Consider the following 24539-nt stretch of genomic DNA (forward strand, 5'->3'; position numbering starts at 1 on the left):
AACAATATATAAAACAAACAAATAATAAGACATTACAAAATAAGGATAAAAGTGCAGTGTGTCAAATACCGAGAAGATGTTTTAATCTCCTCTTCTTCCTCCTCCTCCTCCTCCTCCTCCTCCTCCTCCTCCTCCTCCTCCTCCTCCTCCTCCTCCTCCTCCTCCTCCTCTCATGAATAATCAGTATTCCTAGCTCTCCTCCCAGCAGACGGTGGGTGTTTTCAGTCTTTCAGGTGAACCGTGAGCCCTTTTCTAATCTGGGAAAAAGGGAATTTTCTCCTCTCCCTCCGGCCTGGGAAGACCATGTCTCTCTCCAGGACCTACCGAGAGTCTCTGCTGGTGATTTTACTGCAAATCGTGCTCATCTGCTCGGCTCAGGTGAGAAACAGCTGCTCTCTATATTCCTGAAATACTCCTAAGGGTGCTTGAAGCAAGTCTGTGGTGCTCCGTGGAGCGAATTGTACTTTATTGTGTTTCAAAGATAATTGTATGAAGAAAAAAGGCGTGGTAAAGACCCTTAAAACGTATATTTGAACTGTTACTGATATTGTTTTGATCTCTTATTGAAGCATTTTTATATTCTTCTGGCACTTTCTGCTTATCTGTTTGGCTCTGTGATGACTCGACTTTAATGTAAACTCATATTTTCATTATTTTTGAACATATTTTTGGTATTTTTTATTATATTGATCCATGAAAACGTACTGTGTGTTTTTCTGAAGTGACACACGTATACTTGCATTTTTATCAAATATTTTTGAATCCCTTTCACAATTCTCAGCGACTCAAGAGTTCTGTAAATACGTTATTATTTTGATATTGGATTCTCTTTGACAGTGTGTATATATTGTGTGAGAAATGTATACAACCCCCTCTCCTTTATCATGTTACTCTCTTTTTAAAATGTATATCCTGAATCCATGCCAGGACAATATCACTCGTTAGTTCTCATGATATATTCCACTTTATTTGTTAGTAATGTTGAAAGTGAGAAAACTGAAGGTCTTTTTTGAGAAAATCTTGAAATATATGCAACAAAAACAGCATTTTTTTACAACAGACTTCAATTATTTTCTGATTGTTTTTCTAAAAATGGTCCATACCATACGGTGGTCCATTCATCCCAGTGCTCCGATCGGCAGTAATCCGAACACATGCAGATACTTACGTGTAATGTGAGGATAATGTGAGCGCAGGTTCAGTTTCGTGACCTTTCCCCTCGCATCACCCGAACAATGAGGCTCTGTTCGGCCGCCCTTCAGACCTCAGCGGCAGAAACATGGATGATATTAAGAGATGGATTTCAGTCAGAAAAAGTGGAAACTGATTTTTGTCTGTCTGTGCTTGTTTTCCAGAGGGGCCCGGTCGGTCCCCGAGGCTCCCTGGGGCCGCCCGGAGTAGCAGGCGTACCTGGAGTGGACGCCATTGATGTGAGTCAACGGGGAAGCTTTCATGATGTGGGATTAAGTTTATTTCTGTCTTAATCAGCTCAGAACACAGCAGGATTTTGTATTTGTTTTAACAATGAGGCCTTTTTGGAAATGAAAAAAGGTCGTCACATGACTTCATCCTGACTTTCAACCCAATTCTAATCTCAACATGTAGCTCAAACAGAGTTGTTACAGCAACAATGCTTTTTGCTATCCAATTAAAAAACCTCAAATATATTATCATTACAGAAAAAAGGACCATAGCCAAATATCACGGGTTCAAGCTCCCCCATAATGCACCAAGACATGCTTTGATGGTCTTAGTGCTGATTCAAAGCCCTCGTCACCTAACACCCTGCATCCTTTACAAAATCAAGATTGAGTCAAACATGTTGGAATCAGTTTATAAAATAACCTTATTATGTCTGATTTTCGTTTTATTCTAGAATTGTACACACACATGTACCAGGTTCGAAGACCCGATACATTGTTCAATATATGCAAGGATTGTAAGATTTTAAAATGTACTTCTTACTGGCATTGGATATTAGCTTTAGCATTATACAGTATGTGTACGGTACAGCTTCTGCAACAGACTGTCAAGCTGCCACTGTTTGGCCTTTAGAAATAAAAAAAAATCAATCAATAAAAAAACGTAATAGTAATACACAAAAAGGACATGACTCCAGTGTCCTCAGTGGTAGCAATGCCCTGTCACACAACAATACAAATCCACTATTTTCTTTATATTTAAATGATATGTTCTTCCTGTGTCTTCAGGGCGAGAGAGGAGACGACAACACAGTGACCGGCGGACCAGTGAGTGGACTTTTGATTCCTCTTTCCTCTTTCCTCATGCAGAGATGTGTGATAGATCAGAAACCCTCAGAGTTAGAGAGGTGAACTTCTAACTTCTAACTTCTGCTTGCAGGGCCCGGACGGAGATAACGGAAAAGACGGAGCCGCAGGAGCTGCAGGACTCCCAGGCGCAGACGTGAGTCAGACATCACGTGAAACACAGAAGAGTTTATTTGGGTTGTGGCTGGTTTAGTATTCACGCACCACACGCACTTCACAGCCGCTCTGCAATCCACTCGTGGCTCTGCAATCCACTATGGCATGCGAGCAATGGTGTAAAGTCCATTTACTCAAGTACTGTCCTTAAGTACTATTGTGTCATACTTGTACTTGAGTATATCTATTTTATGATGCATACATTTCTAATTTAACCCAATTTTGTTGGCAAATATTGTAGTTTTTACTCCTCTATTTACTTTGTAGCCTACGTGTAAAAAACGCTTACAAAATTATAACGCGCCAATATGTTACAAAGTAAACCTTTAGTAAATTGGCCCCACATTGCAAAATTACAACATTTAAATGCTTGCATGTATTTCTTAGTGATACAAGCAGATGATATACTATTCTTTAATATAATACTATGAAAAGAGCCATTTTGTATACTGGGTATTTTTAAATGAAATACTTTTGTTCGTTTTGCACATTAATTAACATTTCCAATTCAGGATTTGTACGTAAAGCCCGTAGTCTACCTACTCCTACCTAAATAGTAGTAGTAGTACTTCTCCCCTCCTGCATGAGTCTCCCTCCGCGCTGCGGGCGAACTCTCCAACAAGAGGATGTATTGAATCTCTGTCAGATCTGAGCCGGTCAGATCTGCCGCCGTGGGAGCAGCTTGTCTTGGCTTCAACCTGAGCGAAAAGAAAACACGTTGAATAAATCAATCCGGGCTATTTAAGGTAGTCTCCAGTTGCTTCCTGACAGAAACAGGGGTCTTTTTGTGTGAGACGGAGGGGGGTCGGCTGCCCAGAGAGAGGGAGCGTCTGCTGGGCGTGCGGAGCAGAAAGGGCTCAGTGTCTGAGATGCTGCGGAGGACAGACTGCAGATTCAGAGCTTCATGAGGATTCAAACGGAGAACAGGAACCAACATGTGGACCAAGATGCACAATCACACTTTGAGGGAAGAGGGGAGAGAGTTCCTGCGCCTCCAGAGGCACAGGAGAGGCCAGTGTGAGGGGTTTGGGACACAAGGAACTTCTGCTCTCAGCTAGGAGGGTCTACTTTGTTGCCTTCATTGGCTGATGTAACGTTTTAGGCGTCTTCTGGTTCCTTCGTCCAGGTCTAGAGTTTGGAGAGAAGTGCTCAGATCTTCTAGTACAAGGAGAAGTACTCAGATCTTCTAGTACAAGTACAAGTACTCAGATATTCTAGTACAAGTAAGTACTCAGATCTTCTAGTACAAGTAGAAGTACTCAGATCTTCTAGCACAAGTAGAAGTGCTCAGATGTTCTAGTACAAGTAGAAGTACTCAGATCTTTTAGTACAAGTAGAAGTACTCAGATGTTCTAGTACAAGTAGAAGTGCTCAGATCTTTTAGTACAAGTAGAAGTACTCAGATCTTCTAGTACAAGTAGAAGTACTCAGATGTTCTAGTACAAGTAGAAGTACTCAGATCTTCTAGTACAAGTAGAAGTACTCAGATCTTCTAGTACAAGTAGAAGTACTCAGATCTTCTAGTACAAGTAGAAGTGCTCAGATATTTTATTACAAGTAGAAGTACTCAGATCTTCTAGTACAAGTAGAAGTACTCAGATCTTCTAGTACAAGTAGAAGTACTCAGATCTTCTAGTTCAAGTAGAAGTACTCAGATCTTCTAGTACAAGTAGAAGTACTCAGATCTTCTAGTTCAAGTAGAAGTACTCAGGTCTTCTAGTTCAAGTAGAAGTACTCAGATATTCTAGGACAAGTAGAAGTGCTCAGATATTTTAGTACAAGTAGAAGTACTCAGATCTTCTAGTACAAGTAGAAGTACTCAGATCTTCTAGTACAAGTAGAAGTACTCAGATCTTCTAGTACAAGTAGAAGTACTCAGATCTTCTAGTTCAAGTAGAAGTACTCAGATCTTCTAGTTCAAGTAGAAGTACTCAGATATTCTAGGACAAGTAGAAGTACTCAGATCTTCTAGTACAAGTAGAAGTACTCAGATCTTCTAGTACAAGTAGAAGTACTCAGATCTTCTAGTACAAGTAGAAGTACTCAGATCTTCTAGTACAAGTAAGTACTCAGATCTTCTAGTACAAGTAGAAGTACTCAGATCTTCTAGTTCAAGTAGAAGTGCTCAGATCTTCTAGTTCAAGTAGAAGTACTCAGATCTTCTAGTTCAAGTAGAAGTACTCAGATCTTCTAGTTCAAGTAGAAGTGCTCAGATCTTCTAGTACAAGTAGAAGTGCTCAGATCTTCTAGTACAAGTAGAAGTACTCAGATCTTCTAGTACAAGTAGAAGTACTGGTTTATAAATACAAAAAAAAGGAAACCTCTCGATTAGAAGTTGCCAAACTTAAAAGAGACGTTCTGGTCATGCTGACACAATATTGCATTTACAAAAATAATAAATGTTTAGTGATCTGATGCCAGACAATCAACTACAAAAGGAATCAGGAAACAAATACTATCCAAATAACTCTTGTACTTGAGTAAAAGTAGAAGTACTCAAATCTTGAGTAAAAGTAGAAGTACTCAGATCTTGTACTTGAGTAAAAGTAGAAGTACTCAGATCTTGTATTTGAGTAAAATTAGAAGTACTCAGATCTAGTACTTGAGTAAAAGTAGAAGTACTCAGATCTTGTATTTGAGTAAAAGTAGAAGTACTCAAGTCTTGTACTTGAGTAAAAGTAGAAGTACTCAGGTCTTGTATTTGAATAAAATTAGAAGTACTCAGATCTAGTACTTGAGTAAAAGTAGAAGTACTCAGATCTTGTATTTGAGTAAAAGTAGAAGTACTCAAGTCTTGTACTTGAGTAAAAGTAGAAGTACTCAGATATTGTACCTGAATAAAAGTAGAAGTACTCAGATCTTGTACTTGAGTAAAAGTAGAAGTACTCAGGTCTTGTACTTGAGTTAAAGTAGAAGTACCAGAGTGTAGGAATACTCTATCACAGTAAAAGTCCTGCATTCAAAATGTTCCTCAAGTGAAAGTAGAAAAGTATTCTCATCTAAATATAGTGAAAGACAGTAAAAGTAGTCGTTGTGCAGATTGGTCCATCTCAGAATAATATATATGATGTGTTTTATAATGATTGATCATGAAAGAGTTCTCAAAGCTGGTGAAGGTGCAGCTAGTCTGAAGCACTTTGTAGACTGCAGGGTAGCTGGTGGAGGTGCAGCTAGTCTGAAGCACTTTGTAGACTGCAGGGTAGCTGGTGGAGGTGCAGCTAGTCTGAATGGCTTTGTAGACTGCAGGGTAGCTGGTGGAGGTGCAGCTAGTCTGAAGCACTTTGTAGACTGCAGGGTAGCTGGTGGAGGTGCAGCTAGTCTGAATGGCTTTGTAGACTGCAGGGTAGCTGGTGGATTTACTCCAGGTGGAACTAAAGTCTGATTCAAGGGGACTTAGTTACTTCCCGCCTCTGGGGAAGGGAGGAGCTAAAGAACAGTAGGAACGCCACACCTCTCCGTCTCTGCAGAATCAGGGGAAGGACGACACTTTATAGATTTCATAGAAGAGTTATTCCAATCATTCATGTCTTGGTTTCTAAGAACTGTCAACATCATAATGACTGAGTGTTGGCGGTGAGAGAGGACTGCCTTCTCTTGAATGTATTGCTGTGAGAAAACACTTAAAGCAGCAGAACGTAGAAACCGGGTGGCTGTCTGATACTTTGTGGATGTCTAGGCTGCATTTTTGCAATGGTCCGATAAATCCCTTAACTTAGTAAAGGACCCAAGTACAAAAATAAGACTACATTTGATAAATAGACGTTTTCAAGAAGTTGTTTCCATCCTAGTTCAGTTCAACCTGTCCGTGATGTTTGATGTTAACCCTTTCAACGCAGGTGTAGTTATGTATTGTACTTCTGCAGGCAGGAACCTGTCCATCTCTCTCGTATACAGTGAACATTAACAGTATGTGAAGTTATTCGACACTAAACTTGAATGCCAGATGTCAGGGTCGGCATTTATTTCCCCCACATCAGCATTGTCAACATTAGCATTTTTACATTTGGTTCTTTAATCAAACTGATCTTATATCAGTCAAATGTAGAGAGTATTAAGAATACTGTAAGTTTGTCATTAACATATTTCAAGTCATCTCAAGACCAGTAGCCCATTGCAAAATATAACTGGTTGCAACTTTCTCAGAAAACGCTTTTTTAAATAACTTCAGTAATACACCTGCTAAGTGTCTTTTCAGGTGAATGTTAGCCAAGAAAAACTAATGTGACAAACATACAGAGACAGCCTCTATTAAAGCTACACACAAGTCTGAGCCAGGAGTGTTAAGCCTTTAGGCAAGGCAAGGCAAGGCAAGGCAAGGCAAGGCGAGGCGAGGCGAGGCGAGGCGAGGCGAGGCAAGGCAAGGCAAGGCAAGGCAAGGCAAGGCAAGGCAAAGTTTATTTATATAGCACTGATTAGTTTGAAGGATTTTGTGTTCATTATTATTTAGAAAAATCACATTCTAGTGCTTTTGAATATACATTTAGGGACCAGGAGTGCTAACCAACCCACAAAGTAGGGCTGCTCGATTATGGCAAAAATCATAATCTCGATTATTTGGGTCAATAATTGATATCACGATTATTAAAAACGATTATCCATTTATTTTGAAAACATCCATTTATTGAAAAAAAAGGTGTAGTATGTTTTTAACAGTTGATTATCCTGAACTTTAAGAATAAGTCAATTGAAAAACCACTAAAACAAATAATGTTTAAAAAAAAAAAAAAATAATATAGATTTTTTTATTTAGATTATTTTGTTTTCATAATCGTTGCAAGCCAAAATCGTAATTGTGATTAAAATACGATTAATTGAGCAGCCCTACCACAAAGTGTTATATTGTCAGTTTTTGTGAACGTCCATACTATGTCACATGAAGGCTCATTACACTGATACTTCACACACAGCTTGTAAATCATCACCACAAAGATGCTCCATATTTGTCTGACGGTCCAATCAGAACTCTTTCATCAGGAGGTCTGGCGTGTGGACAGAGCGTTTCTGACGGATGGTTAATAAAGATTTATTTAGACAGGAATAAGGAGGAAAATAATGTTTTCTTTTGACATTGAAGCATGCAATGTTCTTCCAGAAACCCAACATTAAGGTGTGAACCTGAAGATGTCCTCTTTAAATGCGTTGTGTCTCCTCTGCAGGGACTTGTTGGACCTTCTGGAGATCTGGGAGCAGTCGGGCCAAACGGACCAAAAGTACGTTCATTATTATGTTATATAACATATTCTAATTATTTGTTTGATCTTTTCTGTTAAAATGTAAGCACTACATCGAACACCCTGTCTGCAGAGACGCACATCCTTTTGCATGGCCACACCTCTGTGTTTATAGAAGAACATATTTCTCTTCCTTTTTTAATATTTCTGGTATTACATTTGACATTTCGTTTCTTATTTGTTTTCAGGGAGATGCTGGAGCTCAAGGGCCTCCTGGAGAGCTTGTAAGTACACATATTACCTGAAGTACATTTATGTTTTAATGATATACGAAACTGTGAGAGTGAATATTAGCTGCTTAGATGTTAGGATACAAAGTCCGGATATCATGTTAAAAGATATGATGTGTGCTTGACTCTATAGCTTACAAACTACTCAATGAAGAACTGACATGATTTGGAGAAAAATGTCATCAGTCTTTGTTTCATATTTCTGTATATTATTGTTATTCTGATGACCTCTTAGTCCAGGGGTGTCAAACTTAAGGCCCGGGGGCCAAATCCGGCCCGCGACTTCATTTTATGTGGCCCCACAAGAGCTTGCAAAGAATATATGTTTTAGAGAAGCACGTTGCCCATACATGGAGCACAATGCATTTCAGAATTTGATTTTTGTTTCTTCTAAATATGCTTTTTTTTCTCAGATTTGACATTTTTTTCAAAATGTCACTTCTTTTTTTTTTTTTGCTTTTCTTTTTAAATCATTTTGTGACATTCTCACAGAAGAGACTAGCAAAAGATTTGCCCTAGCCTTCTGCTTTCAGACCTAGTTAATTATGAAGTTATTACCCTATCCGATAATAATCCAATGCAAAGGCAATGATATACATATTATATATATACTGTATATATTTATATATGTATTTTTATATAGTCTTAAAGTTACAACCGGCCCTTTGAGTGCAACCATAATGCTGATGTGGCCCGTGATGAAATTGAGTTCGACACCCCTGTCTTAGTCTAACTTTAAACAGTACATTATCACTAAAATAATAACTGAAAGTGATTTCCTGATATTTAAAGACAGTATATGTTGTTAGTATTGAATGTATTCCAGCCTGCACAATTAATAAATATAAAAAATTAGCTGCATTTAAATATTTTTTTCGAGGACCAACGACAATTTGCCATCAAGACGACTGTTTATTTATTTCTGTACAAAAGTCGAAGTCTAACAATCGCTGATTTCTCTCTCACAGGGTGTAGGACCTGATGGGCTGGATGTGAGTACAAACACAACATATCACACTCGATACACAACTGTAATATACAGTAAGGGTAAACATATTTATAGTTAAGGTAAGTATTTACTTTTGTATGAACTTTAAAATCATTAAAGCATTTCCACTTAAGTAAAATATCTAAAAATTCTTCCACCATGTTAAGAGTAGATTAATATTTGTAATTAGATAATAATAATAAATAATAATAATATATAAAATTTGTATAGCGCCTTTCAGGAAACCCAAGGTCGCTTTACAAGTCGGGTAGGGGGGGGGGAGTAGGAAAAAAAAAGGCAGACAGGTTAAGGGGGTGGGGGGGGAGTAGCGGAAAAATAAACCTATTAAACTAACTATACAGTAGGGAAAGCCTCGGTAAAAAGGTGCGTTTTGAGGGCTTTTTTGAAAATGTCCAGGGTTGGGGCGCTGCGGATTTGGGGGGGGAGAGAGTTCCAGAGGGTGGGGGGTGCCACACTGAAGGCTCTGTCACCAAAAGATGTATGTACAAACAATGCTTTCAGAGGCTTCACGTTCTTCTGCTTTGTTCCCAGGGTATTCCAGGCACAGATGGGCTACCAGGTGAATTGGGCAAAGTTGGACCAGGCGTAAGTACACTTATTATGTTAGTGTATAAAGTTTTAAATCGTATTATCGCTAATATTTGTCATGTTTACAAATAAGAAATTACAAGCATTAGCAATACCTCTATTTCTAAATGTCCTCAGGATGTTGGAGAAGAACAGAATATATAAATAATATGTATATTTAAGGGTAGCTGCTGCTGATGCTGCTTTAAGATTTAAGATGATTGTCCTAATGCTGTATTTATAAAGACCTTTTACCATATTTCACAGGGAGCGAGAGGCAAGAGAGGTCAAGTTGGTCTTTCTGGTGCTGCTGGGCCGCGGGTAAATATCACAGCTTCTGTCTATTTCTGTTTTTTACTATCTAATGATACATTTAATTTCTATAGCGCTTTTATTGAACCCAAAGACGCTTTACATGTGGGAGGGAGGGTAGACAAACAAACCAAAAAGAAACAAAACAAAACAGAAAAGCAGTCAGGAGGAAGTTGGTTGAGAGGGGGGGGGGGGGGTTATGGATACAGAGTTGAAGAGGTGGGTTTTGAGGCGGGACTGGAACAGGGTGAGGGACTCAGACTCACGGAGGTATTTGGGGAGGGAGTTCCAGAGCTGCCACAGAGGAGGCTCTATCCCCGAAGCTCCGGAGTCTGGCCTTGGGGATGGAAAGCAAACCGGCTGAGGTGGATCTGAGGGACCGGGGTGGATGGTAGAGGATGAGGAGGTCAGGGAGGTAGGGGGGGGGGGGGCAGATGGTGGAGGGCTTTGAAAGTGAGGACCAGGAGTTTGTAATGGATGCGGTATCTGTGAGGCTGATATAGTTAAGGGTGGTGGGCACGTGTTATATTCCATTGGGCATCTCCTAATGAGAGGGTGGTTCGTTAGATGGGTGGGGGGAAGGGGGGGCAACACATCTTTAGGATAAAGGAACAAAAGGAAACTACATTAGTGATATGAAGTGTCTTTGAGCTCACGGCACTGTGTTTGTTCTAGGGTCTTCCAGGCGTGTATAATGGAGAGGACCTGGTAAGTTTGATCCCAAAACAGATCCATGTATCATCATTTCTAAAACACTGCTCTCTGCCTCAAGAAGAAACAATTACTTGACTTGAATGATGACTGGACTCACACACATGTTGGTATAAACACAGACTAAAGACACACGATTTTACAAAGGGTGCAAGGTGAAAGCAAAACCATATATGCTTTAAGGGAGCTTTTATTTGGCCAATATTCCATTATCGCTGCGTTGTAACTCAAAGCCAGACTGATGTGTTCAAGTGCTCATGGAAAGCTCAGACATCTGGAACTCAACCAGCAACTAACTTATTCAAGAACATTGCAACTTTAACGAACTTCAAGTCGACAGAAACATACATTTCATAGCTGATTTCATAGCTCGTACCTTTTCCATGATTAAAACAACAATACAGTAAAAGCAATATGCGGTAAAGATGCATTTTTAGAAACATTCGATCCCACGGTTAGCTCAGTAAGGTCCCAGTTAGCTCAGTAAGGTCACGGTTAGCTCAGTAAGGTCACGGTTAGCTCAGTAAGGTCCCAGTTAGCTCAGTAAGGTCACGGTTAGCTCAGTAAGGTCCCAGTTAGCTCAGTAAGGTCACGGTTAGCTCAGTAAGGTCCCAGTTAGCTCAGTAAGGTCACGGTTAGCTCAGTAAGGTCCCAGTTAGCTCAGTAAGGTCCCAGTTAGCTCAGTAAGGTCCCAGTTAGCTCAGTAAGGTCCCAGTTAGCTCAGTAAGGTCACTGTTAGCTCAGTAAGGTCACGGTTAGCTCAGTAAGGTCCCAGTTAGCTCAGTAAGGTCCCGGTTAGCTCAGTAAGGTCACTGTTAGCTCAGTAAGGTCACGGTTAGCTCAGTAAGGTCCCAGTTAGCTCAGTAAGGTCACGGTTAGCTCAGTTAGCTCAGTTTGGTCCCTGGGGTCTCGAGACAGTGGAGCCCCCTGGTGGCGGGGCTCTTCCATGACCTCAAATAGGCTCTTGTGTTTTTCAGTGTCCCAACGCCTGCCCCTCTGGACTGCACGGACACTCTGGACTACCCGGCATGAAAGTGAGTGACATTTCCCCGATGCTGATATTTCCTTCTTTAGATGCTCGTTCATTAATTACATGTTTGTACCGTTTTACTAGCTACATTTTATGGATGAGTTGAATAACTTGCTGCTCTCACCCGTCTGTCTTTAGGGCCACAAAGGAATTAAAGGTGAATCTGGAGAGCCCGGGAGACAAGGACACAAGGTAGCATACTGTCCTCACACACTGAACAGCATCTGATCTATTCCTGCAATTTAAAGCATACAAAGAGTGAGATTCTGCAGAGGCTTTATTATGTGCAGTGTCTAGAATTCCTGCAGAGGTGCCGTTTGATAATGTTATAAAAGTTGCATTTATTTTTTTAAGTTAAAATATGTCTGATAACATATGTATCCAAAATGTTTTCAGCCTATAAAGCAGGGGTGTCAAACTCAAGGCCCGGGGGCCACATTCGGCCCGCGACTTCATTTTATGTGGCCCCACAAGAGCTTGCAAAGAATATAATATGATTATTATACGGTTACATGCTACAGAAGCACGTCGCCCATAAACTACATGTCCCACAATGCATCTCAAATATGACTTTTTTCATAGAATTCCTTTTTCTCAGAATTAGATTTTTATTTCAAAATGTCACTTCTATTTCTTTTTTCTCCAGAATTTGGCTTTTCTTTTTAAATCATTTTGGGACATACGCACTGACTTGCCCTCGACTTCTGCTTTCAGACGTAGTTAATTATGAAGTTATTACCCTATCCGATGATAATCCAATGCAGAGGCAATGATGTAATATAATACATTATTTTATATGTATGATATATTTATATATGTATTTTTATATAGTCTTAACGTTACAACCGGCCCTTTGAGTGCAACCATAATGCTGATGTGGCCCGCATGAAATTGAGTTTGACCCCCCTGCTGTAGAGTGAACTGTTGTTTTTTTTCCCCGTTGAATATAATTATGTTTAATACCATTTATAAAAGCGGCAGGATGAATGAAACATGTGAAAAAAACTATGAAAAAAACAGAATACACAACTTCTATGATAATCACACTTTTACATATGTATCCTTGTGCATCACATGAGCTAGCTAAACCAATGTGAAGCGTGTATACATGTTGTTAGTGGGGTCTCTGTTTAGCTAAGGGATCTTTGGCCTGATATATGTTGAGGAATAACGAGACAGTTTCTTGTCCTTATTTGCAGCTTTTGCAATAATGTTAAAGTAAACGAAAGATGAAATACGTAATGCATTTCTTGATATCACAGCATGACATTACTCACGTTCTCTTTCAGGGAGAGGAGGGCGAACAAGGAACGTTGGGAGAAGTCGGATCTCAAGGACTACCAGTAAAATATTTCACCATCCTCTCTCCACATGCTTCAAAATAAGACACCACCTCACAGTCAAACATATTAACATGGGACATTTCCATCTCCTCTCCTCTTTCCGCTGAGTAATTTTAGGGTCCCGGTGGAGCAAGAGGCCTCCAAGGAATATTCGGCTCCAAAGGCGACAGGGTAAGACGTCAAACACACAAGATGCAAACATTTCATGGAGAATTAAACAAATAAGGAAAGTAAAGTCCATCGTGTTGGATCCAAGAGACAGAACGTGTATACAATCGTCTTGTTTTAGCACACAGCCTCCATCAGGTTCTGCTTTTACAGAGGAAAAGGGCACAGGGTGTTTCTCAATGTCGAGGACGCTTCCTTGGTAGGACATGTCTTCCGAGTCACTTCCTTCAGAAGCGAGGCAAGAATCCTTCCTCACCTCGGAAAACGAAGAGTGGTGGAACAGGCTAACAGGTGTGCGTCATATGCGAGGCCCCGCCTTAAATGGAGCGCGATTTCCGCCAAAGATTTGGAAATTGGTCCGTGCGCAAAGCATTGTGGGGATTTTAAGACCGCGGAGGATACACATGTGCAGCCTCGAAATGTCTCGCTACGAAGTACGCCGGCCTCGGTAGAATTCCAAGGAGCCTGGACATTGGAAAAGTCCTTCGGCGGGACTCGATGACGTAGCGTCCTTGAAATAGTGGCTCTGGAGCATCCTTCCTCGACATTGAGAAGCACCCAGAGTTTATATACAAACACCACAAAATGGCTGACTATCAATCGTCCAATCAGGAGAAAGCACCTGTTGGCTAAACTTTTCCTTCAAAGACATTATAAAATAAAAACGTATAAAGCAGGCAGCTCAATTTATTTTAGAAGAATAACACATGGTAGAATACCGATTATACTTTTTAAATAAATACATAACAGAATGATGGAAAAATATATTAAAAAGACATTAACGGTCTTTATTATTTTACATTATCTTTTTATCAAATCACTTTCTGCAATTTGGAATAAGAACCATGTGCATGCAGTTTTGACAGGTTTAGCGTGCACACCTTATGCCACCAGATGCATTGGATGTTTGTGTTGACGTACATTGACTCAATCGATGTCTCTCCTATTTAAACTTTTACTGACTACAACATTTCCATCTCGACAAACAGGGTCTTCGTGGGAAATCAGGAGATGGTGGTCCTCAGGGAATCCAGGGAGCCCCCGTGAGTCCCTATCTGTTTCACAGATGTTGACGCCCTCATTGTTATTTAGAAAAAAACACTGATTTTAAAATCATTTTTCAGGGCGATGTGGGTCAAAGAGGAGTCATCGGTGAGAGCGGGCCAGCAGGAGTTCAGGTAAGATCCAATAAGAACAACAACAACAACAACAACAGACACACAATTTAGCAGTTGCAAACTTATACTGATGTCTGTATGGTTTACTGTCTTACCCTTGTGTTGTGTTCGAAAGCTGTTACCGTTCGCGGATCAATTTTAATTACATACTGATATACACCTGAACATCAGCAGGAGAGGACTCTTTAAAGTAGAGACACTAGATACTGATATACACCTGAACATCAGCAGGAGAGGACTCTTTAAAGTAGAGACACTAGATACTGATATACACCTGAACATCAGCAGGAGAGGACTCTTTAAAGTAGAGACACTACATACTGATATACACCTGAACATCAGCTGGAGAGGACTCTTTAAAGTAGAGACACTACATACTGATATACACCTGAACATCAGCAGGAGAGGACTCTTTAAAGTAGATACACTACATACTGATATACACCTGAACATCAGCAGGAGAGGACTCTTTAAAGTAGAGACACTAGATACTGATATACACCTGAACATCAGCAGGAGAGGACTCTTTAAAGTAGAGACACTAGATACTGATATACACCTGAACATCAGCAGGAGAGGACTCTTTAAAGTAGAGACACTACATACTGATATACACCTGAACATCAGCTGGAGAGGACTCTTTAAAGTAGAGACACTACATACTGATATACACCTGAACATCAGCAGGAGAGGACTCTTAAAGTAGAGACACTACATACTGAGATACACCTGGACATCAGCAGGAGAGGACTCTTCAAAGTAGAGACACTACATACTGATATACACCTGAACATCATCAGGAGAGGACTCTTTAAAGTAGAGACACTACATACTGATATACACCTGAACATCAGCAGGAGAGGACTCTTTAAAAGTAGAGACACTACATACTGATATACACCTGAACATCAGCAGGAGAGGACTCTTTTAAAGTAGAGACACTACATACTGATATACACCTGAACATCAGCAGGAGAGGACTCTTTAAAGTAGAGACACTACATACTGATATACACCTGAACATCAGCAGGAGAGGACTCTTTAAAGTAGAGACACTACATACTGATATACACCTGAACATCAGCAGGAGAGGACTCTTTAAAGTAGAGACACTACATACTGATATACTCCTGAACATCAGCAGGAGAGGACTCTTTAAAGTAGAGACACTACATACTGAGATACACCTGAACATCAGCAGGAGAGGACTCTTCAAAGTAGAGACACTACATACTGATATACACCTGAACATCATCAGGAGAGGACTCTTTAAAGTAGAGACACTACATACTGATATACACCTGAACATCAGCAGGAGAGGACTCTTTAAAGTAGAGACACTACATACTGATATACACCTGAACATCAGCAGGAGAGGACTCTTTAAAGTAGAGACACTACATACTAATATACACCTGAACATCAGCAGGAGAGGAGTCTTTAAAGTAGAGACACTACATACTGATATACACCTGAACATCAGCAGGAGAGGACTCTTTAAAATCCTGTTTCTTCCTAAAACGTCATTAAAAAACTATTTTCCATATCAACTTTTTTTTCATGTCTCTTTTTGTTTCTTACAGGGCGAACGTGGTCCATCTGGAATCAGAGGAGTGCCCGGGCTGAAAGGAGAGGCTGTGAGCAGCGCTTCATTTTATCTATCATAAAAGAAATGCATTTCTAAATGTATCCATCTTCCTACCTTACTACAGTCTTGCTGCTTTCCTTTTCATATTACAAACTCGTTCTATCAAACGCAACAACCCAACAACCAACTTTCCCTTTGTTATTACTTTACTTTTTGATATTTCTTTCTTCATGTAATGCAATAAAATGCAATTTATGCACAATGTTCTATATTTTAAGCTGTTCTCTAAGGCATTAAGATGCTGGTTGCCAATTCAACTGTGCACCCAATACATCTAACACATCTATTCTAGAAATATCTGTTACTTAAAGAGACACATATGTCCAATTAACTTTGTAAACCCTTTTATTTGTACTGTCAACAGGGCCTTTCTGGTCCAGATGGCCGAGAGGGGATTCCTGGTCTTCCAGCAATCAAGGTAAATACTATTTCTTTGTATATATTTTTCAGAGGTTTTACTGCAAAACAATCGTTAAAGAAGTGTGTTTTCAGATGAAGCCTAAAGTCTCAAGACCTTAAGAGAACTTGTGCATTTTAACAACACCAATTGTTTGTGTTGTTTTTAGGGTATTCCAGGGAAAAATGGGGGTCCAGGTGATGCCGGCCTACAAGGACTTCCTGTAAGTAACTTTTGACCCAAAGCTTCTGATTCCGTATTGAAAGTGTGAGATTTCTTTGATGTTTCATACTGTTTTCTCCATGTAGGGTATGCCAGGCTCTTATGGGCAAAAAGGAGTCAGTGGTGTCGTGGTATGATCATATTTTATATTTATATTCTAAGGCCAAATTTAAATTGTATGTATTTTTGGTGAAATGTTGTTTTGTTGCCACCAGGGTACCGCAGGTGATCCAGGTGTTTTAGGAATTATGGGGTCTCCAGGGAAACAAGTGAGTAAAATAACATTTTATTTTGATTTTAAAGCAAGAGAATTGAAGCAAGTATGTCAAATCATTTTAAATTACCCGAAAAACAGCTAATTGTCTGGATTTTATTGGTTTGAGGCATTTATAAAATTGAGGTAATTTCAAACCACAAAAAAAAAAACAGTTTTGAAGTATCTGCTCTTTCACTAAATTGTATTATGCTGCTACTTCTTTTTTACCATGGTTTTGCACTTATTTGATTTTATGATATACACAATGTACAATATAATAGCCATGATATATTGTCTATTTGCTGTTGTAACACCATACATTTCCCCACCTTTGGAGGAATAAAGGATTCTGTATCCTGAAAAACTGTTATGTGTTTAACTTCTTCTCAGTGCTGATAATTATTTGCTTTGTTTCCAGGGGGAGCGTGGAGACCAGGGAGGAGTTGGACCAGTCGGAGCCAGAGGAGGACCAGTGAGTCGAATGCATCTATTTCAGTTACATCTGTTTTGTGTCTCCATGAGATAGAACATAGATTGTTAGCGCATCATCCTTCTTCCCCTTAACTTCCTTCCCCAACACTCGCTTCTCATTCTGGGCTGGGGTCAAATGATCAAATAAATGAAGTCCTATATCTTTTCATTAACACCTTTCCTTGAGCTCGATGGAATAGATCACAAAGTCAAGGAAAGATGGGATGGAGAATTCGAAAGGGACTCTCACTGCACTTACACATGGCTGTGTAATTATGCGATAGCGAATGACATTGAAGTTGTTCTGCTATGGTGAAACATCGATGTTGAGAAGATGGAATATTAGTGCAGACCTTCATACTTCTTTCTCCCTGTGGGTTTTACCAAGTTTTTTCATGCAGGCTTTATAAACGTGAAGATTATAACTTCCAATATCACTAAGGTTCAAACTAAATAAGGAATATATTCTACCAGCACCAAAAGTGAAATGAAATAGTTGTCACATTAAGAATTCTCACGCTCCTGACCATCCATATTTATAGTCTTGGATCCAGGCGACAAACTCTGGTGCTAAAAAATGAAGCCAACACGGATGTGCCATAAACTGCAGTTCCTTTAATGGCCACTCAAGGCTAGAAGTTAGGAAATGACTATTCCACCTTGCCAAGGCAGATCTGATCATCCATAGTGTTTCAAACCCTAAAGTCCTGCTCTTTGTTTATTGGGCCAACCATCACACACTAACAGGACATTACACAAGCCCCAAATCCCCTTTATTAACCTACAGGCACATTGTTAAAAATGTTTTAGTTTTCTATCTAATTTGACCTTGTTTTTTCTCTTCCAGGGTGCACGTGGAGTGAGAGGGAATGCAGGGCCTCTAGGAGCAGCAGGAGCCAGGGTAAGACCCAATAAAAAAGGTTTAATATCAGGGTGGAAGTCAACTGTAACAATAACACCACACCACATCTTGAAATGGTAGACGCAGTGTCAGAGAATGTAGTCACCCAGAAAATACAGCTTTATGGGTAAAAGAGACGGTACCGCTCCATTAGTGGGACAAAGACAAACCTCCAAGAATATCTGGAAACAGAGATGAGTGTGTACGTGCTCATTTTGATTATCTAAATGATCTGTAGTGTTTATTTAGCTGTGAACAGGATTAGATAGAGGTCTGACCACAATGGGACAGATAGATAATGTATCTTTCCTCTATCACAAATATGCAGTGCATTGTTGGGTTTGTATTTGAGAGGTCAAAGTTCAATTCAAACGAAGGCAAGTTTTATTCCTGATTACCTGTGTGCCTTTCGTCCACGTGTCAGAAACACATAATAATATAAGCAATAGTTATGGTGGACGGTGCGCATGAGGCAATTACAAAACGATAAGAGGAAGGACTCTACATGAAAGAAAGCCCTAATTTAAAATGTATTTTAAACCAGGTTAATGTTTCTTTTGTTATCAAGTGACAGCGTTATTAAAAACCAACATCTTTTACATTTTAAGATTTTTTGGCTTTTTACCTATTTTGAATAAACTGAACAACCATTTATTAAAACCCCCAAATCTCATCTCTCAACTTCTTCGGTAAAAATAAGTAAGTCAATAAGCATTATTTTCAATATAAATAAGCTAATAGATAAAAATAATTAATCTTTAAGTCCGTTTTTCTTATGCCAGAACACAAAGCATCTCCTTAATCCATTTACCAGAACCAGGACACTAAATATATATATTAAATTATATTTACATGTTGCGTGTGACAGATGGAGAAACAAGGAAAAAGTAATTACCTTGTCTTCATCTAATAGAAAATATTAATAGTGAATCTGTAATAGATAAAAGCCACATGTTAGTGGTCGGCGTAAAGTAAATAGTGTCATAAAAAGTAAACCATGCATGCTTTTATATTTGTATTTAATTACATCCTTTTGGTTTAAATATACTACAAATAAACAATGCTTAATTTGATCCAAATGTGGTGCACATCAAAAAACGTCTCAAAAAAGGGTGTGGCCCCAGTAAAGAGCTCTGTGGTACTCCAAACATTAGTTACTGTATAAGACAGGGTTTCCCACACATAGACTTTAACATCCGCCAAAGTATATTTTGCGACCCATTTAGGTTTAATCTTTTTTGATCCGTCCGCGAGCACGACGCCATCTGCGATCGATTAACTACCCCTCCTGTACCTGTTTGCTCTGCTATCGTGCGAAGGGTCTGCTTTATGCGCTCCGCAGTAACTCCGCTGCAAGATTCTGGCGAACAGTTCATGAGCGTGCTCCACTAGCACCCACCACCCCCCCGTTCTCGGCTACCACCACAAGTATATTTCAGATTTGTGGGAAACACTGTAAGATGTACATATTATTTTAAAACAATAAAAGGTTACGGCAATACCATTTAGTAAATACCAAATTGGTAATACATATATAAACAGCTGATCACACAAATTCATTTTACATTCAGAACTCAAACTATTTGTTACACCTGCAGACATCAATCCGCACATATCATAGTATACAAAGTATCTGATAAAGTCTAAAGTCTCTATATGAATGTAATAAAGAGAACTCTCACATGGCAAAAAAACTGGATCATAGCTACGAGGAAGTTCTTACAATTTGTATCACTTTGTCAAATCCTATCTGTCCACTAAGTTTTAAAGTTCTCACAATAAAAAAAGCGTTTGAAACCCTCCTTTCTTTGGGAAAACTAATAAAACCGTTGAGGAAAACAATAGGATTATGCTAATGTAGTAAAAGATAAGAACATGACTGGATCGAGAATCTGAAAAAGATATATTTTGATTAACCTGAATTCAAAACACTATAATCTCCTTCATCTCTGTTCAGCTGCTGAATACTTCAAACTAAGAGATCAAGGCCCTTAAATACAAAGCGAGCAATCAGTGTCCATAAACACTATCTATCCTGAATAGTGCTGCGTACCGGTACGCCGCACTGGTACTGGACTTGTAAAAAGTTTCGGTTCAAGTCCGGTTAAAACCGGAACGTCAGGAACCGGTACTTGGACTCGCAAAAAAACTAGCACTTACGTATATTCTGGTGTCTGTGGTTATTTAAACATTCCCTGATAAACGTTATTCAGTGTCAATAAATAAGTGCTAATCCCAGTGTGCTCAGTGTACAACATCACATGTCATTTCACCTTCGATTCACGGTTTGAAGACGTAGCATTTCGCCACATGCTAATGCTAACCGGAAGTGAAGAATTTTCAGAATAAAAGTATTAAGTAAATAGTGTGAACTTCCGGATTTTCAGAATAAAACTGATTTAAATTAAATAGTGTATTTAATTCAAAATTACGCCATATCAACATTGATTTTAATTTCTAACAGTATGTATGTACATCACTATGTATGTAGTATGTACTGTATAATGTACACATGTAGAGTTGTAGAAAAGACATGGTGTACAGACAGTACAGTACACTCTGACTGTACAGTCACTACAGTGTATACTGTATAGTAGGTGTGTAACAGTGTAATGCGTATAGTCTACTCTACACTCTACCTTTCAGCAACGTTTTAGGGATTTAGGCTCAGTCAGCTCAGGGACTGGTTGGTTACTTTAGTTTGGTAAATGAAATAAATGTTTGAACTTTGTAGTAGTTCACTGTAGTTGCTGTCATAAGTCATTTGTAGACTAAGTGGAAAAAAGTGTTTTTTTTACATTTGTACTTTGTAGAGAAATGTGGACACAAGTTGGAAGGGAGCGCAATAAACCTGACGAGTTTGAATTTGAGTTGATTATGAGTTAATTTTCAATTGATAATTAGCTCACAATAAGTTCACTTTAGTTACTCACACAACTTGACACAAGCCATGGGTTCAGGTCCGGACTTATAAGTCCGGACCTGAACCTGAACCTCTGGACTTGAGTCCGGACCTGAATCTGAATGTGAGTCCAGGTACGCAGCACTAATCCTGAACGTATTATTCAACACGAGGATCATTCACCAAGATAAACCTTGTATCAGGGAAATGAATCCTCTTGCCATGCTTTTATTAAACAGCAGCAGGTCTTTATGAACTTCTGTCCCTGCAGTTAAGTCTCTAATCCGTCGGGGAGCGTGCATGAATGGCCTCTTGTTGCAGAAATCTGAGGGCCCAAAGGGGTTTCTCCTGCAGCCCAGGGGGGGATTCGGGGCAGGAAAAGAAGCCCTGAAAGAGCTCTCTGTTCCCCAGGAATGCATAAAACCCGTCGGACCACTGTACGCCACAATCAGTGCCCACACCCACCCAGAAATATGTGGATAATTGGGAGGGGGGGGGTCCTTCAGATGATGTGAAGCTGGAAATTGTTTTTTCTGTGCATGTGGTCAGGTTAAAGTGGGGGAGGGAGGCGACTTTTCTAAGACAGTCAGACCTTGTGTTTTGATTCTGAGTGTGTATTAAACTGTTTATTTCTGTGTGTTTTTACAGGGAGGTAAAGGGGACCTCGGCCTGCCCGGACTTCCTGGTCCTGCTGGGTATCTTGGGCAGAAGGGCGAGAGGGTAAGAGACACAAAAATGATACTCGAAAAAGCAAGGATTAACTTTAAAGGGACAGTTCAACACAAAAACCAAAAGACGTTTTCCTTTCACCTGTAGGATTTCACAAGGACCGATACTTGTAACTTAAATGAAGACAGATGTTTGAAGGAGACGTTTTCACGGCAAAAGAAAATAGACATTAGAGAGGGAATTTAAACCGGTGTAACTTCCTAATAAACACCAGTAAGCAAATGCTTTTAAAGGGTGTATATTTCGATGTATGTGGGATTTATTATGTATGTTTTTATCCCAAAATCTAATTGAGTACGGAAATTCACAACAACATTTCTGTTATTATGACATCCCTTACCTGTAATGCTTTTTATCGGTGTGAGTTGACGAGTGTTGGATATATCGGCCGAAGAGATGTCTGTAGTCTGGAATATAATAAAACGACATTACACTCTGCTTGTGGTGCTAAAAAAGCAAATGCTATTGGAAACCTCAACAGCAAAGTATCTTTCAAAGAAATCATGACCCGGTTACTCAAGATAATCTCCAGACATGTTGTGAGAAGTATCCTTTGGGATTTTCTTTTTAGGATGCGTGCCTCTACTAATCTACACAGAGCTACCTGATATTAAAGCTTAGACAAAGAGGACTCCTCAATGTTTATGTTTACATCTCCCAATATCACAAGCTTCCTGTCCATACATGCTTTCTGCTGCACACTGATACAGTCGATGGGGGGAGCTTGGTAGAAAGAAAATAGTTCCACAACAATGTGCATAGGTGAGGTAGATAACTCCAACACTCATCGACACACATCAACAACTTCTAGACTTAAATAGAATAACAGGTTAAAAAAAGGGGGTTTATTTTATTTTGAGGTGAACTGTCCGTTTACAGGTGAAGCCATGAGCCATTTTCATTAACTGAAAAGCGTATATATATAAAAGTGTATTTCATACCCCACGTGTTGATGTTATATTGTTGTTTTTGCTGATGTTGTTGAGAATTCTGTTGATGTCAACATGTTATGTTCTCCTCCCTCAGGGTGCAGTTGGTGTTGATGGTCCACAGGGAGATCAGGTATGTTTCATACGTTTTAACACCTCTAATTAAAACTTAGATTACTGTTAAGCAGGGGCGTCGCCTGGACCTGAAAACATTTGGGGCTTAGCCCACAGTGGCTGCGGCGCTACAGTGGAATTTTCTACTGCAACACGCACACACAGTACACCCGAATGAAGGGTGATAATCAGCTCACGGCATATAGGCAGGGGTAAAGTGCTAATTTTTTGAGTGGGAGGCGGACCCCACCTCCTCTAGGGGGGTCCTCACCTCCTCTAGGGGCGGACCCCACCTCCTCTAGGGGGGTCCGGGAAGATTTTTTTTTAAATATTGAAGTTAAAAGCATCAATCTGGTGCACTTTGAGAGCAACATTAAGAGACCTATGGATACCTCTCTCAACACCCAGATGAAACAGATCTGTAAGCAGATGTTCTTTTTCTTTATGGATATTTTACAAATCACTCCCCTTTCAAACTCTATTCTTGCTTTACTGCCATATAGTATTTCATAACTGTTTTTCCTTTATTCTCTTATTTGTTTAATAACTATAATGATCATATGAAGGTGTGCCGCGGAAATAATCTTTTGAATAATTTGTGACTAAACCGTTTGAGACCCACTGAGATAACTAAGACTAAAGTTAAAGGGGAAAGGAAACACCAATTACAGTTATAATATTCCGGTAGTTTATTCATTTTACAATGGATATTGATCGTAATATTTATTGTATATGATATTACTCGCCAAAAGAAAATTAATTATCCGCCGGCCGGGTGGGGAATTCCGGGACCAGGCCGCCACCATTAGGGGAGTCCCAAATGGTGACGTCACTGGCTGTGTTTTCGCTCCACCTGAAGTCAACACAACGTAGCAGATATGGCAGCGATGGAGGAATTTTGCAATGAGATCGACGTTTTGAACGATGCATTTGACTATTCGTCGGGAGATGACATTGATGTGGAAGCATCTACAGTTACCAGGCATCCCATGGCCTATGCTTATGAACCGATTCGGTCGAATAGAGTGGCATACGATCCGGAATACATTTTTTAAAAAAACACAATGCTAACAGTGAGCCTCTGAATTAGCCCCGAGCGAAAATGCTAACCTATTACTGCACCGAAAATCACTCCTAGCTCCCTTATTACTTATCCTAGCCGCACATCCAACACATCGTTTATGATCGCAAGGAGACACAGAATCTAACGGTGCCCACCTCAACACTGAAAGATACAAACTCGCGAGGTTATCCACAAAAACGTACATCAAAACAAGTGGCGCTAGGTACTAACATACGCCAGGCTAACGGCTTACCTTCCTCATTGTCTGGTCTAAACTGGTCTTCAATGGCATTACAACGATAACAACGATGATGTAGTTAATCCATAGGTTAATATCCAATGGGGCTGTGTCCCCTTTGAAATGTTCTGATAATCTATAAGCAATACAACTGCAATTCCGTTATCTGCTGTCCGCTCTGTGCTCCGTGCGCTCTGGGTCCTGCAATACCATCCATCAATACTAGCCTTTTTAGGGCTGTTTTCGACAGATGAGCGTGTGTATGCCAGTTTAATTAGTTGAGCTATAGAACACCCCCAATTCTCTATTGTACGTCATAATAGCTACCATTTAGTTTGGACGCGATTGCGTTAATTAATAAGGTCACACTGTGTCAGTAAATACATGTGTGAGCTAGTAATCTGGTAGTGCTGCAATATTTACCTCTCTCTCGGCAGCTGAAGCAA

The 24539-nt window shown here is 39.7% G+C and overlaps 1 protein-coding gene across 1 annotated transcript; it reads left to right on the top strand.

Annotated features, from left to right (window-relative positions):
- The first annotated feature begins 303 nt into the window (after positions 1-303).
- On the top strand, positions 304-22902 carry LOC117453153 (collagen alpha-1(IX) chain-like). Its single transcript, XM_034092048.2, has 26 exons — positions 304-378; positions 1356-1430; positions 2211-2249; positions 2362-2424; positions 7601-7654; positions 7864-7899; positions 8874-8897; positions 9446-9499; positions 9749-9802; positions 10469-10501; positions 11482-11538; positions 11673-11726; positions 12824-12877; positions 12995-13048; positions 14035-14088; positions 14170-14223; positions 15807-15860; positions 16236-16289; positions 16438-16491; positions 16577-16621; positions 16706-16759; positions 17165-17218; positions 18065-18118; positions 21669-21740; positions 22776-22811; positions 22867-22902. Exons 1-26 carry the CDS (start codon positions 304-306, stop codon positions 22900-22902), a joined length of 1347 nt encoding a protein of 448 aa, XP_033947939.2.
- Positions 22903-24539: the final 1637 nt, after the last annotated feature.

The sequence above is a fragment of the Pseudochaenichthys georgianus genome, chromosome 1 (assembly GCF_902827115.2).
Source record: "Pseudochaenichthys georgianus chromosome 1, fPseGeo1.2, whole genome shotgun sequence".
Taxonomy (NCBI): domain Eukaryota; kingdom Metazoa; phylum Chordata; class Actinopteri; order Perciformes; family Channichthyidae; genus Pseudochaenichthys; species Pseudochaenichthys georgianus.

Bases quoted from the DNA above. Each gene is read 5' to 3' on its own strand.
- LOC117453153 (XM_034092048.2), top strand. From the start codon at position 304: ATGTCTCTCTCCAGGACCTACCGAGAGTCTCTGCTGGTGATTTTACTG. The intron at 13,049-14,034 runs GTAAGACGTCAA...CTCGACAAACAG, and splicing joins TCGGCTCCAAAGGCGACAGG to GGTCTTCGTGGGAAATCAGG. The intron at 16,290-16,437 runs GTAAATACTATT...TGTTGTTTTTAG, and splicing joins CTGGTCTTCCAGCAATCAAG to GGTATTCCAGGGAAAAATGG.